The 16,842-nt window shown below is 40.2% G+C and overlaps 1 protein-coding gene across 1 annotated transcript in view; it reads left to right on the top strand.

Annotated features, from left to right (window-relative positions):
• LOC137585803 (lachesin) overlaps positions 1–14,696 on the top strand; it is a 149,402-nt gene extending 134,706 nt beyond the window's left edge. Inside the window, exon 12 of the mRNA XM_068301757.1 lies at positions 14,674–14,696. Coding sequence (XP_068157858.1) covers positions 14,674–14,684 — 11 coding nt within the window. The 3' untranslated portion in view covers positions 14,685–14,696. The remainder of the gene's footprint in view (positions 1–14,673) is intronic.
• The last annotated feature ends 2,146 nt before the right edge of the window (positions 14,697–16,842 follow it).

Consider the following 16,842-nt stretch of genomic DNA (forward strand, 5'->3'; position numbering starts at 1 on the left):
TCTCCCTTATGCCGCTTCTAATGCATTATGGCAACAACACAACACACGACTGCCACGTGTATAAGTGTGTGTGTGTGTCGGCTTGTGTATGTGCAATGGGCACAGGTTGAAATATCACACACATCGCTGCATAAATATTTGCATACGAAATTTATTATGCTAAAAATAAGCCAAGATTTAAAAGGCAGACGACGAAATAGGGCCAACTTTACGCAGACTCAAGCAAATGCCGTTGCAGTTGCATAATGAAGGCTCCCTGCCCCTGCTCTTCTTGCACTTCTAGCCCGCTTCGTGAACAAATGTCATGACAACTCTCACTCAGGCACTGGCTTTCACACCTCGTCTCCGTGGCTAAGCCTATTTATGTGACACGGCATCGTCTTTTCTGCAATTTCTCCCCTTTATTTTTTGAATGCGGGCCGGAAGTGGGTCACGTATGGCACACCGACATGCACCTTACTCTTAGACGCGCGGACAAAGACAAAAGCCATAGCCAGCCTGTAATTAAGCCAACGACGATGATGACGTCGCATTCAAATGGGCTCAACATTTGTTTCTCAAGTGTGTATGTACGGGAAGGTCTCTTTTCTCTTTTGGTTTGAAAATTAACTTAAAAATTTTGTCAAGTGGCAATGCGCTTAATTTTTGTTTTTTCTTCAAGTTGGCTAAGCGACGGCTTAGACGTTTGTAATGCGTTTAAGCAAGCAAAAATTTGCATGCTTTTAGGCTGGGCAAAAAAAAAAGTGGCAAGCGACGGCCAAGACGAAAAAATAAAAAGGAGGAGCAACAACACAATAGAAGCAACTTTCAAGGATTGTGTAACTGGGCTGACTAGCTCTGAGCTCTCGGTGCGTGTAACAAGTGCCACTCAAAAGCCTAACTGAAAACAATAAACGGCACGGGACACCAGACGAAAGCGTGGAAGCGGTGGAAATGGAAGTGGAGAGAAGCACTTAATAGGCTGCCACATTGGCGTTGACATGGCCATTTATATGCCGCAACTCTTGGCAGGAGTGGCATTCCCTCGTTTTAATTCATAATGCACGCCACAAGACGGCGGAGGCGTGCTGCTGCTGCTACCCCCACCCCTTAGATATCCCATGATAAGCGCGACACAGGATGTTGGAACTGCCAGTGGCAAGGAGGCTGACAAACTTTGCGACTGCCGCGACACCAACACTGGCTTTTAATCTCAACAGGATATCTCCCTCCGCACCTACCACCTTCCCCCCATATGTCTCTCAACCTGTCTATCTCTGGTGTTGGCCTGTCAACAGCGTTGTCGACTGCTGCCCCCGGCTGCATCGCCATGGGCGACATCATAAAAGAGGAAAAATTGATTCCATTTCAAAGCGTACCCAGATCAATCTCTATCTCCGCCATCGCCGCCGTATTGACTGACACTGAAGCGGAGCCTATAGTTTGTAAATGGCTTAAAGTGGATAATACGTGAGATGCTGAAGTACATATCTGTCATCACTTAGGGCAACTCTTTTCACTGCCCATAGGAGAAATGCAATTTATAATGAGTCGTACTAAATTATAACAGCCTCATATAATATAAGCTTTTAAACTGGCCATCAGTAGTAGCTAAACTCTTGTCTGAGAACTGCATTAAATGGAAAAGCATTTTATACATTGAATTGAATTTAATTTTAACTGTAAAATTCATAAATTGTGTATTAACGCGATGCAGAAATTCTAATCAACATTTTTTTGGATCCTGTTCAGATTGCCCTTATAAGTATGCTAACAAAAAAGTATTAAAAGAAACAAAAGAGTTGCAATACTTGAATTTTCCTTTCTTAGTTGTTTCTTTCTAGAACCTATTTGCGCTTGAATGGGAAATTGTTTTGGCAAATCTTCTCAATTTATCTTCCACATAGGCAATGAATTATAGACAATATTTTCAATAAAGATTTTGCCTTTTAACATGAAGCTAATTAATGGTGAACATGGCAAAATGGAGAACATGTATGTATAGTTCAATATTCAAACTGATTTTTCTTTGTTATTCTGGTTTGAGTATTTTCATTGTTCAGCTTGAATCGGCAGTGCATGTCCATTGAGTTGAATTTCAATGGTTTACCTTTAAAATTAGAGCAACCTTTTGTATACATTTATACATATATATATGGGTGTGTGTGAGTGTAGGAAATACCATTTATAAATGCGCCTAACAACATGATGCCCCATACGTATTGATGTGCATCGGCTAATGCGACCCCAGAGACTGACTGGCCGAACCCGGAGAAGGAAGGAGCCATAGAGCGCTAACGAGCTGGGCCTTGGAGAGGCCGGCAATTGTTGGCAGGAGCTGAATGCCAAAGCAAATAGCAGTTGAGGGGCAAAAACTGAAACTAAAGTCAAATGCCAAAAGGAGAGCACACAAAAAAAATTTAAAAAAAACAAAAAAGAAAAGAATGAAATGTTAAAAATAGTTGCAATAGCAGCAGCAGGAACAGCAGCCAAATCACAAAATCCGATTTGCATGGATTTGTTGGTTTCTTTTGTTGTTGTGGACAAGGAGGAACGGAGAGGAGAAAAGTATCCTTGCCGCTGACGCCCAATGCAGTTGCTATTATGCTACTGCACAGAATTGTTGACTTGTTTTTTATACCATACACCCATAGGGTGAAATGGTATATTAAAGTCGCCAAAATGTATGTAACAGGCAGAAGGAAGCTTCTCCGACCCTATAAAGTATGTATATTCTTGATCAGGATGAATAGCCGAGTCGATCTAGCCATGTCCGTCTGTCCGTCCGTCCGTCCGTCCGTCCGTCCGTCCGTCCGTCCGTCCGTCCGTATGAACACGCAGATCTCGGAGACTATAAGAGCTAGAGCCACCAAATTTGGTATGTATACTCGTGTAGTATGCACATGTTCAGAGTTAATTGGAATTTCGGCCACGCCCCCTTACGCCCCCAGGAATCACATAAAACGGTTTTTCTTAAAAAGTATAACAGCTAGAGACATCAAATTTGGTTTATATACTCGTTTAGTTGGCGCGCAGAAACTAATTGTTTAAACTTTTTGCCACGCCCCCTTCCGCCCCCCGGAATTTACATAAAACTGATTTTCTTAAAAACTATGACAGCTACCGACATCAAATTTGGTATGCAGACTAGTTTAATAGACGCGCAGAAACTGGCTATTTAAAAATTTTGCCACGCCCACTTCCGCCCCCGCAAATCAAACAAAACTGATTTTATCAAAAACAAACAAAGCTAAAGTCACCAAATTTACTATGTATACTGGCTTAGTATTCGCGCAGAGTATATATATTTTCATATTTTGCCACGCCCACTTCCGCCTCCATAATTAAGAAAAAACCGATTTTGTCCTGTAGTTTTTTGACTATCGCATTCAAATTCGGCAGACTAATTAATCTTATCTATTTCTACAAAACTACCAAATTTTATTGAAATCGGACTAGAAACATGCAAAATATGCGTATGAACGTATTTTACTACGCGTTCCGCGGTCCAGAATTGGCCGTTGGCTAGTAGCGGCGCTAGAGTGCTCGTATGTTCGTAGAGTGAGCGAGATAGCACATACTATGAAACATGTAAAAACAATTTAAAAGACATACATATGTACATTTGGTTTTCGAAATTTAAAAAAATTTGTTTCACCTGGTGTATGGTATACCCGAGTCGACGAGTCGACTTACTTGCTTCATTTTTTTTTTGTTTTAGTTTTTCTTAATGTCTGCTCAATAAAAAACGGTTGCCCGTGCCACTCGTGGCACTGCTGGCTGCCTCTGGCTTTGCCATTGGTGCCCCATTCGCTGCATTTGTTTGTTTGTTTGTTTCTGCTAAATTGTGTTTTCCCTGTTCATTCATTCGTTCCTTCGGTCTGTCGGTCGTTCTCCCGTTCAGTCTCTTTCCTTTCTCTATTTCAATCCGTTTTGTGTTGCTGCGGAATTTTTCAGTGATTTTACATGTAAGCATCCTTATGAGCTCTGTGTGGCATGTCTACAATTGGAAGCAACCGCTTGAGCTAGAGGGAGCTCAGCAGGATGTGCTCCTCGTCCATCGTCCACTTGTCCACTGGTCTATCTCGAATCCCTCTCCTGCTTCGTTTTTATATGTTTACTCCGTTTATATTCTTCTGCAATTTTTTTTTTTTCGTTCTTCCTTGCCCTGGGCAATTCCCGTGGAGTCAGCGTCAACGTAGTTGTCGTTTTTGACTGTTACAACGTATCCCATCCAGCTACACACCCATGCGAGTGCCCTACCTGGTACACATCCCTCTTCTCCCTTATCGTTCACTTGTCAATTGTTCGATTTCACATTGCACATTGTTGCGCATTGTGCGGGTGTGTTTGTGTCCTACAAGGATTTCTCGTGTACAATAACGTAATCTACATAATTTTCTTTCAGTTTGGCTTCTCTCGTGTATCTCTCTCACTCATGTCAACATATCCCACAACGTTTTTCAATTTTTGTGGCTAGCATTTGACTTTGGCTTGTCCTTGTATGAAAATTGCCTGCTCCACCGTGCCCCATCTGCGCCCTTTAGTCACTTGTTGCCTCCTCCACAAAAAAAAAAAAACAGGACTGAAGAGTTTTACCCACTCGTTCTGCACTTGTTGTGTGTGTGTGGCAGCATGTGTTTGGCTTCCGGCAGTTAAAGAGAAGCCAAAAAGGACCAGAAGACGGTAGACCTGCATGTGGGTCAATGTAATGCGTATATATTTGGCCAACTGCTACCCATTAGCTTCTGCTTTTATGGTCATGACCAATCCCTATGCATGGTGACGGTTAATACCATAATCCCATTATCATCAGTTGGAGTTGCCTAGCTCATTTTCAGCACAAGATATCAGTCTAGCTAGCCAACCATTGTCTTAGTTGAATGAAAATCCATTTCATTTTAACCGGCTCCCTGGCCGCAATTAGTGCATATCCACGAAGCAATTGTAGACAACACAGCAAGAGAAGCAGGCATCAGCATAGGCTTACGCCACATGTCTGAAACGAGAACGACGAGACCGGGGAATGGACCATGTCACAGTCTTGTTGTTTTTTGCAAACAGTCCACCCAGTCGAGGCACTGGCAGTGGCATGCAACGTGGCTCTCCCTGTCGCTGTCGTTGTCGCTGCCTTGTCGGACGTTGTGTGGACGTTGTCAGGCAGCTGCCAGCTGAAGTGGCATTAACTAGCATGCCACACTCTGTCCCCCCCGTCCGTCTCTCTCGCTTCGTTTCAGAGATACTTTAATACTCTTGCCAAGAAGGTCTAGTGAACTGCATTCATTTATTTGGCCTCTTTGACAGCAATCCAAAAAGGGCGATCAAATAAAAAAATTAACTGACCTACGTTTAATATGATATTCATACGCGGTTTTAAGACTGTAAAACGGCAAGAACTTTGGCTCCTAAAGTATTCAATCTGCTGGATACATTGTAACCTTTCTTAAGTCTTGCAACTTAAAAATTGGCTATAACAATCTTTGCTGATTTACTGATGAAAAAATGCCTCTTTAAACTGGGGTTAATTCCTAATTAATTCATAAAACCAAGCATTTTTTCCCATCAACTTGTCAAATTTTGGTTAGAGTATTCAATTACAGGTCAAACTGAAATGATGTGGCTTAGCCTGTTGGATTGAGTCTGAGATTTATTTTTCGCTGTTGACACAATCTTAGTTAGGGCCCCTTTTTAGTGAGCGTCACCGCCATTGCGCTTAAGAGCTCTTCTCTTTAATTTGCCTGGATTTTGCGTGCCGTTTTCAAAATAAAAACTTGAGTTGACTTGGGGATTTCCTACGCAAATCGCTTAATTAAGCTAGCTGGAAAATTATATAGCCTGTCCCCCATACACCCTTATGAATGAAGTATAACCCGAACAAAGTGCAACAATTTTCAAATTACAATTACATTGCGTGCATGCGTGCAATGTTCTGCTGCATGTCCTGTGGCATGCAATCGAAACAAGAGTCGAAAGCAGGGAGCACCCTGTAAAGTATGCAACAAGCGCAAAACTGGCGCATTAAATTAATTAAAAAATAAATGCAAGAAATGCACAAAAGTAAATAAAACAACACGGTTTGGAGCAACCGAGGGAACGATGGGAAACATGAAGGAAGTGCCCCCTACAAATTAAGAAAATTCAGTGCACGACAAAATCGAATAAACAGGCGAGTTGAATGAGGGAAAATGTATACGGATTCGAGAGTGGGCAAGACTCCCGGACGGACTGGGTTCATGCAACTGCAAACGAAGTCACAGCGTGCCAAAGACGACACACATGAACGTGAGGTCAGGCTTGCGCGCTCTCTCCTTTCTTCTCTTTCGTGTCTTCTCTGGAATTGTTGTTTCTGATTCAGGTTATGCTTCTGGCTCTTGGGTTCATTAATCAAAACAATTAACGAGGCCGCATTTGTGCGACACTTTTTTTCTTTCCGGCTTTTCCCTTTTTCGTTCACGTTCACGTAGCCTAAAAATAATGAGAGGACATATTTAGCGGCAGGATTATGACCATATCTTTATATCCCTTTTACCAATTGGGCTGGCTGGCCAAAAACCATAACAATAAGCAATTTGTCAAGCACATTGCCCACATCCTTGCCACGCCACTTGTGGCAGGAAGACATAAATTTTGTGGCAAGAAGCTCTCTCGCGTCCAAGTGCTCGTGGCATGGTCATGGCATATCCCAAGTGAAAAGAGTGGTAACGAATGGCAGGCGACCATTTGATAACCATTCGTTTACCCACCAAATGCTGTCCCCACCGCTATGAGAAATGGCAAGCTATTCTCAGTTCACCTCCCCCTTTTCCACAGTCGTTGCTGGCAGCCAATGTCAGTGCATTGCATTTCCCTTTTAACTTAATTTTGTACTGACTCCTCTTCATTCTTGTGCGGTTTTAACAATAGGGCAAGGACCTTCAAGAACTAAAACAGTGGATTATTTTATACACCTATTAGACCATTCCGATCTATTGATATTGCTTTTTTAAGTACCACCACCTACCCAATACTGACAATCTCTTTAAGTATACCTATAGTGATTTTTGGATTCAATTGTACTATTTTTTCAAACAATATTCGAAGAAACATATTCGATTTTAGTAGTTCAGAGTACTTGTTCTTGTCTTAGCATTTATAGCAGAAAAATGTTTATAATAGGTATTTATGTAGATTATTTATTTCATACCTCTCTCTCAGTGCCCGCTTCGGCGTCTTATCTACCGTCTGTGTCTGACAACTTCTCATTGCTGTTGATAGTCAAAGAAGAGGAAGCAGGCAGGAAAGGTGGGAAAACGGCTTGAACGATTCTTCTTTCTCTTCTCTCTGTTGTCGCGCTCTGCTTCTTATCACCTTTTTTCTTTCTTTCGTAGCCTGAAGTCTGCTTCGTTTATGCAACAATTAAAATTCGCAATGAGCGTGATTGTAAATTAAAGGAGATAAAAAATATGCCACATCTGTGTGGGCTGAAGGATTGAGGGTGAAGGGTGTGTATGTGCCACATGAAATATGCAGCGTCCTTTTATTTATGATTTCCGTTGATAAATGGGTACGAAAGCCGAGCTCCCCTTTTTCTCCGCGTTCGCTCTGCGTGTGTAATTAAAAAAATATACGAAATATCATATATATTTTAAATCTTATCGAAAAACATGCAACAGCGTGCAACAAGAACAACTACGTAGTTCCGTTGCAGACTGTCGGCAACGACAAATGCTGCAGTTAACTGCATCAATGCCTATTAGGGAGATGGTCTAGCTCTAGATCTCTAGATGGCATCAGGCAGAAGGTCATTCCTTTTTAAATTTTAATTATTTTGCGAAATGCAAACGAAAATTGCATTGCTTGCTCCCACTGCCATTCTCTGCGAAATGCGAAACCTACGAATCCAAAAAGGCAAGCAGCGACTCTTTTGGGCAACAAACCGTAGTGACGATGGGTTGGAAGTTTTTGCGAGCCGGTGTTTATTTTATTTACCCAGCGCCATGCAATCTCAACTGGCTGGGCTTGTAAATCAGTCAGTCCTCCGTACGCTAAGGTGAGGGTAAGCCGCAGTTCTACAACCCATCACCCCAGCAACCCCCTTCCTCCCACCGTTAGGGCTCCTGCAGCATATTTGTTTTGTTGTAAATCACAAGGAGCAACAACGAAAATGTTGGCCAGTTTGCCTCGGATTCGGTTACGTTTGCCAGTTCGTCGTTTCGCCGTCCCGTCGTCGTCATCATCCTCGTTGCAAGCATGCCACATACCTCTCTCTCGCACTTTGCTTCTCTTTCTGGCACATGCCACTGCCACTTTACACCCAAAAGCAAACACGATTTTCATTTGTATTGCATAGCGAGAGGGATGGCCCGTTTTATTTATGCAGAGAACCAAGTGGTCGGCCCCCCTCAGCCAACAACTCTTCATCCAGCCCATAGCATGGCGAGGGGACTCTGACGCGAATTGCTTGTTGCTCTGTTTTTTTCTTTTTTTTGTCTTTCTTTTTTTGCGCCATATATTTTTTCTTTTGCTGCTGTTGCTGTTTAACAAAGCGCATAAATTCGCTTGCAACTGTGTCCTGGGGGCCGCTGCACACTGACCTGCTCGCACCTCCCTACCCCAACGACTCCCCCTGATCATTCATTCTCCTTCTTGCCTTTTTCTCATCTGCCATTTCGCCTGCGTTTCAGTTTCAGTTCTGCTGGTTTGTTTGTTTGTTTCGTTTCGTAAGCTGGTCAAAACGATTTTACCTCCCTCCCTCCCTACCTCGTGACTTTGCCTTTAACCATATGCAAAATGTTATACATTTTTCCCGCTTCTCCTCATCCTCGTCCTGCCTGCTGCTTGCTTGCCTTGCTGCTTATCTGCACCCTCGCTTGGGTCTTGGCTAAATATAATAAAAAATAACGCTTGCAACTTAATCTCTGACAGCTCGTTACCCGTTTGCATGAGCACAACAATATTCATGAGCTGCTAAGCTCAAGTTACGGCAACAACACCACATTCCCATTCGTTGGTCCCCTCTCACAGTTAACTTGGTCGAGTGTTTGTCACAGATTGCCTGAGCTATTAAAGGTAAGGAAACTTTTATTTATTTATGCATTTACCACAATTTCTCGTTGCAAGACTTGGACATCTCGATTGAGTTACCCAAAGACGTATGCCTCCATGCCTCCCCCCTTTCCTCTGGCAGTCATTTAATTTATATAATTATCATCAACGCCCGAGCGACTAGCGAGCGCGTTATGTCGCGTCGCGCCAAAGGGGTCACCACTCGGAACGATAAGCGGAAACCTGACGCTGGCTAGGAAACGGACAGGACCGATAAGGCGGCCCACAATCATACAATTAGCACACACACACTCGTAACCAGAGGGCACATATACAAACACACACTCGATGCCCATTACGCATTCATTGGTCAGCAGGGACTCCATTGTTGCGGGCAACATTTGCGTGCTGCCAAAACCAAATGAGCAATTGACTCCAACCAGCCATTGGCCCATTGCCACACCCACAATTTACGCCCTCATCGCTCCCAAGAGTGGGGACCAGGCATCTTCTGCTCGCGCGCGAGCCCGTCCTTTGGCATTATCTTTTGGCGTTTTAATGTGTCGGTTTGTAAATAATTGCAAAAAGCACACATAAATTATACATTTTAATTTACATTTATTTTTTTGTCGAAGCTAAACCCTACTCCTCCAGTAGCCATTACCGCAACCGTTCCCTCACTTACATCTGGCTTCCTGTTAATTTATTGACATCTTTTTCTCTCTTTCTCTCTCTCTCTGCCTTTTTCTCTCTTTGTCTGACATTAAATAATTGTGCATTTCATTTGTGGCCCAATATGGAGCAAAAGCGGGCAAAAATAATGCCGCAAACCGAAACCTAATTGCAAAAGACAACAAACGATAAAAAATGGAGGTTAGTAGGTTACCAAATAACAGAGATCAACTAGTCAACCCCAAGCCCTAAAAGCCTAAACAATTCAAATGTACGAAAAGGGGGAAGGTGTTCAAGATAGAATTCATTTAACCTGAATTTTGAAATTTCGTTTGGCCATCCAACAAGAATAAAGAAAACAAAACGTCTACCCACACCAGAATGTGGGACAAACAGATGATGAATGTGCCACCGCTCCAACATTTCCAATGGATACATTTCCGACTTGGACATTTACATGTGTTGGCACACCATTTAGCCCAAAGGTTTGAGAATTGGTTGGAATTTGTGTTGAATTTAATTTCAGAAATTTGTGCACAAATTATGTACGTAAATTGCAGAAGGAACGTTTTGTTCAAGGATTGCATTTATTAGCCTTAGGGCTGAACGAAAGAGGAGACAGAGAAAGAGCGATGAGATGAGATGAGATGAGATTGCAGTTTAAACTTCAATCGAGCGACATTTGAGTAAGAAATGAAGCGAACTGAAGGGAAGACAGCTTCAGTAAGTGATTTCAGCTCAAAACGACCAATTTTCAGCTCACCGACAATTACAATATACTTAACAATATACTAAAGTCCTAATGATTAGACCAAATGACAAATTGACTAATCTTAATATTAAACATCATATTTAAATGTGAAATTAGCCGAACATCAAGTGAAACTTTCATCTAGAGAGTAAAAACTTAAGGATGTATGACATTTTCATATCCTTTTTTTTCATTCTGCAATTATGTGAAATTTTATGAAAAACTTTCAAATTTTGTTTGGGTTGAATATATTGATATTGATTATTAAATGATGGCAAATTTAATTCAAATTACTTTTATGATGTAATTTAAATAACCTGCCTTTTCGAAGGGTATAAATAGAAAGTTTCACAACAAATTTTGCCGTTTGCGCTTACGGCGCTTGTAAGACACAGGCAAAGGCAACGGACAAGTAGGAAAAAAAAGCTGCAGGAAAAAGCAAAAGTCGTTAAAAGTTTATGAAAGTCAAACAGAAGAACGTGCTGCTGCCGCTGCTGGGTGAGTAGAAACCAAAAACCTAAAGAAGAGAACATTTTTTTATAAGAATAACTAAGCGCAACGAAACGTGGACTGATGGCAGTTGGTGGTCGGCGTTGGTCAGCCGCCGCCTGCCATGGCCATGCCCCATGTCCGAGTTCATATCCAAGCCCATTCCCATGTCCTTGCTGATTATGTTTTTCATTAGCCACAACAAGAAGCATAACGACAGTTTTGCTTGTCTCTTTTTTTTTTTTTTTGCAGTATCTTGAATTTACTGTGCATTATTCCGATTTTGTCGTTCGTCTTTTTTGTTGTTTGCTTTGCATTTGCAATGATGGGGGTGCAGTGGTTGGACCGGGACCGGGTTCTGTCAAGCGCTTTTTCCGCTGGCAAAATGATTTGATGGCGGCGGCATATCCGCTTCAAGTCGCCTCAGCCTCAGTCTCCGTCTCGGTCTCGGTCTCGGTTTTTGGGTCTCGGTTGCGCACTGTTTGCCATGGCATGGCTTTGGCCATATAATCTTTCATATTTCAGTTTTTTTTCCTCTTCTTTTTTTTTCCTTAGCATTATGACTTCACAATGTTATCAATTTGCTCTTGCTCTCAACTTTGTATTTAACTTTCGACTTTCCACTTATTTTATCGCCCTTACTTTACTTTCTTTTTGCAAGTTTTTCTCGAGAGCGTATGTCTACCTGCTAGGCCCGAAAGATATGGCACCCATTTTAATTTGAACTGTCAAAGCCGTGCATTGAAATCATAAATTTTATTAAGACCAAACCAGGCGGCCATTTTGGAAAATTGACCCTCGACACACACACACACAGTGAAAAGTCCGCTGCCAATATCGTGTAATATATATACATATATATATATGTACATATCTATAGCGCGTATTAGCCAAGCTTGTGCACAGTTTAATAAAAAAGTTTCAGCATCGCTTAAGTGGGCTGGAAAAGGCTGAAGAAGAAGGACTAAGGAGACACTGGGGAATGAAGCGAATGGGCATTGAGGTTGCGGTTAAAATATATACATACTATATACAATCTATATACATAGGTGGGTACTCCATATACACATATACTTTTTTTTTTTGTTTCGTTCCGTAAACTTTTTTAATGCCTTTCCCCCTGAATCAGCAGCATTTTTTTTATGATGTTCCTCTTTGCCTGAGTTCAGTGTTAGCTTTGGTTCGAAATCGGTGGAAATTCTGCCTGGCCATTCTAATAGAGTCGTAATAACTTCATCATTATTGACGCATAAAACAAAATTTATTTATGCTTTCCCCCATCCTTCACTTGCCTTTCGCTCAAATAAGACAAAATAAATGCTTTTATGTGCCCAAAGGTTGTCCTCAGCCATCTCATTTTTGAAGGGGAGAAAGGCATGGGTTTATGCTTTACCTTCGGGTAGTACATTCTCATCTTTTTCGGGTATGGGATTTGCTTTCGGTCTTTTTTTTTTTGTTTTGTTTTTTATTTCTTTACGCATTTAATGAACTATGATGAGGGTCCTCTTTCACATCCTTCTTTCATTTTTGTTTTCCTCGTGTCCAGACAGAAGATGTTCCCTATTGGGCATCAAAATCATCACCCTTTTCGATTTTATTGAACTTTTTCTTCGTTTTTTTTATTAACTTTCTCATCAGACGCAATTTATGGCTTCCAAAAATATTTTCATCTTTTATGTGAAGAAATGTACAGTGAAAACTGGCTAATCGGGCATACTTAGTCAACCTGCAGCCCTCGGGTAAACGTCTCTTTAATACTATGCGGATATAGATATGTTAATAAATGTGTATGTTATTTGAGACGAATATTCGAAAATGAACATTAATTTATATGTTCCTAGTCATCTTAAAAAAACCTTTTTAAAAATGAAAATTAATCTTAAAAAAATTTATTTATAAAATGAATCTTTCTTTAATTATTATTCCATTTAAGACAGCTTTTACTGTTATGGGAATAGCTTAACTTGCTGCAATAATATTTGTTTTATTTTTCTTTTTTTTTTTCTTTTTCGTATGCAGATGCAAAAATGTTTTATTTTTTCTTTTCGTGTAATTGTAAATGCCAAGAGAACCATTTACAATTTCTGGTTTATTTATGCATATTTTTTGTTAAATGAACAATAGAATGTGGGTGTGTGGGTGTGTGTGAGCGGGTGGGTGTATGTGAGAGAGAATTCCTTGTCAGCTGCTTCTGCTGCTGTTGTTGTTGTTGGAGGTGCGAAACAAAAGTAAAACTTACAACAAAAGCCCCAACAAGACAAACTTAACTAACTGTAAAATTTCTTATTGTGATTGCGTTTGTCATTGCGTTAGTTTACAACTCGACACACTGCCACACAGGTGTACAATCCTCTATACATCACCATATACACACGCACACAAACGGGTAAGTGCATATATACATATGTATATGCAGTTGAGGCAAGGCAGAGCATACTTTCCAGGGCACCGCCGCCTCAAAAAGACATTGACTGCTGCACCATCTTCTAAGTTATGAAAATCTGTGCGAGAATTCTCTTAGCTAAAGCGCATTGAACTGTGCAAATTGCGAGCAATTTAATTTTTTCTTTCGTATCTACGTTTTTCCCACTTCCCACTTTTTCCCCATCTATTTTTCTTAAAAATCAGCTAGAAGCAGCAGCTAGCAACCAGGGGCCCACCTTACCTCAAAAGCAGCTGCAGTCCCGCAGCCCTAGGGGCCAAGAAGCGGTGGCAGTGAGAGAGAGAGGGGAATAAAAACTTTGCGTAATACCAAAAAGTGCTGGCAGCACATTTCGAGTGCAAACTTTATATTGGAGTTGAAGTGCCACTCACACAGATACACAAACACTCACCCACAAACAGTCATGGTCACACATTTAGAACGCCATGCCATTACGGATTTCAATTCGGGCGGTCCAACCTAACATTTTCTGTTTGCACAGCAGTTTCTGCCATCTTTACATTTCAGTTAACACATTCTGTTGAAGTATGGTAATAACATATGGTAATTGGCAGACGATCGTTACGTGGAGAAAATTGGTGTGTTTTTCTTTTGGTTCTCCTCTAATTTTATTACCTTTCGTTAGATCTCCAAGCTGTAAATATATCGAATTAATAGCAAAAATTCATTTCAACTTACCCATGTTAATTGCCAGACGATCCTTACTCCGAGAAAATATCCAGCAGACTGATCGTGGCGACGGTCACCAGCACCGCTTATATAGACACTGGGGATAACAGAAAATGTAAACTTAACAGAGTCTGTTATAAAAAATTTAAACTTTACAGAGTCTGTTAACAACAATGTTAACTTTACAGAGTCTGTTAACAACAATGTTAACTTTACAGAGTCCGTTAACAACAGAGTCTGTTATTAAAAATGTTAGTTTAACAAAAAATGTTAACTTTACAGAGTCTTTCAAAAAAATGTTACGTTAACATAGTCTGTTATTCAAAATGTAAAGTTAACATTTTGTGTCAGTTAACATTTTCTGTTGCCTTTCAATTTTAAAAAACAGACCCCGTTAATGTAACATTTTTTATAAAAGACTGTAGTTAACATTTTCTGTTAATTTCACATTTTTAATAACAGACTCTGTAAAGTTAACATTATTAGTAACAGTCTCTGTAAAGTTAACATTTTTAGTAACAGTCTCTGTAAAGTCAACATTTTTATTAACAGACTCTGTAAAGTTAACATTTTTATTAACAGACTCTGTAAAGTTAACATTTTTATTAACAGACTCTGTAAAGTTAAAATTTTCTGTTATCCCCAGTGTCTATATAAGCGGTGCTGGTGACCGTCGCCACGATCAGTCTGCTGGATATATTCTCGGAGTAAGGATCGTCTGGCAATTAACATGGGTAAGTTGAAATGAATTTTTGCTACTAATTCGATATATTTACAGCTTGGAGATCTAACGAAAGGTAAAAAAAGGAATGAAGAACCAAAATAAAATCACCGCAATAAAGACAAAGACTGGAAATAACTAAAATTAATATGAAGTAAAAAGGTGAGCAATCTCACAACTAAAGTTTTCTCAATTTGTGGACAAGAGTGTAGACACATATTCATACATACATATATCTACCGACACACACACACACAAACACACATTGGCAAGTAAGTAGAAAAGTGGCAAAAGTGCAAGAACGTGGCATGGTTTGGGACAGCCCCCCCAACCGTCTTCTTATTTATGACTTGCGTATGTTATAACGAACTGCACGGGGCACAGGACAAAGGCAACAGCAACTGAAAGCAATTCTTGTGTACAACAATGACAACGACGTCATCGACAATTCACAGAAAGTCCTGCTCGTTACAAATACAAACATGTCCAAAATACATGTTCATTGGAAACTTAAGAATAATATCAAACTAAACGCGATTATCAAGCAAGTCTGTATAATCTAGATACTTATTAAATAGTGAAGTTATCGCAAGAAAGTGCTATTTTTACTGCTCACCCATCGATTCTAGATCTTTTTCTTAGTTCCATATATAGAAGTAATATAAGATTCAATCTCATTAGAGGACTACTACTCGCTTTCACTTTAAAAAATGCTTTTTTCGTGTGTTACCAGATCACGATAATATTAAAAAAGAAAACTTTTGCCGAAAGAGTATTAAAAAAATAAAGCTACATCGTAGTAGCTGTCATGACAACTGAGCCACGCCCACGTTTCCTGTCGACGTACACATGTCAGTCCGTATTGCAGTTTAACAACTTTTGCGTGGGCCTTGGATTTCCTCCACTCTATTTTGCACCTTCCGTTTGGACCCGCCCCCGCTGCTGTTGTTGCTTTGACTGGGCTGCACTGCGGACACGCAAAGTTGCGTTTCACTAAAATTAATATATATACATATATGTACATACATATGTACATACATATGCATATGTGTGTGTGTTTATATATTTATGTATGTACATAGGTAGGTACCCAATGAATCCTTTTTTTAAAGCCATTTTCCGAACCCTCTTTCCTCCTCTCTATCTCTATCTGTATTCCCCTTGCTCGTGTTGCCCTCAGGACGCGCAAATTTAATTGCATAAATTCAGATTTATATTTAATTTAACTGCTTTTGTTGTTGCACCTTAATGGTAGAGAACAAAACGTTCGCAACTAGCAACAACAGGAACAACAATAATAATAACGGGTCACGACCAAGTCAATAAAAATAAAGCATAATTTTCTAAATTGCTAGCATTTAATGAGTTCCACATGTGCGTTTTTAATTAATGCCAAAGCCCAACCAATTGGGCACATCAGAGGCTTCCTTGGCACACAAAAATGTAAAATTGATAATATGTATGGTGTATTCTATAATAGGTAAATAATTACAATTAAAAAACCAATTTCGTATCAAATTCGGATGTTGAGAAAGGAACTTAAATTTTACTTACCTCAGTATTTGTTTTGCTATTTTATTTCAGTTTCGCATTTCTTTTTGATTTTAATTTTGTTCAGGGCTGCACACTTTTTGTTTGTACTCAACATAAAACAAACGCAAAGAAAAAGTCGCTTCCTCTTCTTTCGCTTAAGACACCTACGCAGCCGCTTTAACAAATTGATTTTATAATAATAATTTTCCCACATACATATGTACATACACAAAATAAAAAAGTAAAACGAATTACAAACACAATTTTTTCTATTCTTCTCTCTCTGAAGTTGCTAAAGACACCCGCGCCTTCGTCGGGGCCAGAGGTGTCTCATTTTGGTCAGAGGTGTCTCATTTTGATTTTCTAAGCTTTTGCCAATTCCATAAAGAAATTGCCGCGATTGAGAAACCGACAAATGCGAACACAACTATATAAACACAGACACTTCACTTTTTTTGTACACTTAACTTTTCTTCCGCTTTATTACAGAAGCGAATTAATTTAAAGCGCAATTTGCAACCAAAGAACCGCTACGCCAATACAAAGATGACAGTGCTGCCA

Source organism: Drosophila tropicalis, unplaced genomic scaffold, assembly GCF_018151085.1.
Source record: "Drosophila tropicalis isolate 14030-0801.00 unplaced genomic scaffold, ASM1815108v1 contig_878, whole genome shotgun sequence".
Taxonomy (NCBI): Eukaryota; Metazoa; Arthropoda; class Insecta; order Diptera; family Drosophilidae; genus Drosophila; species Drosophila tropicalis.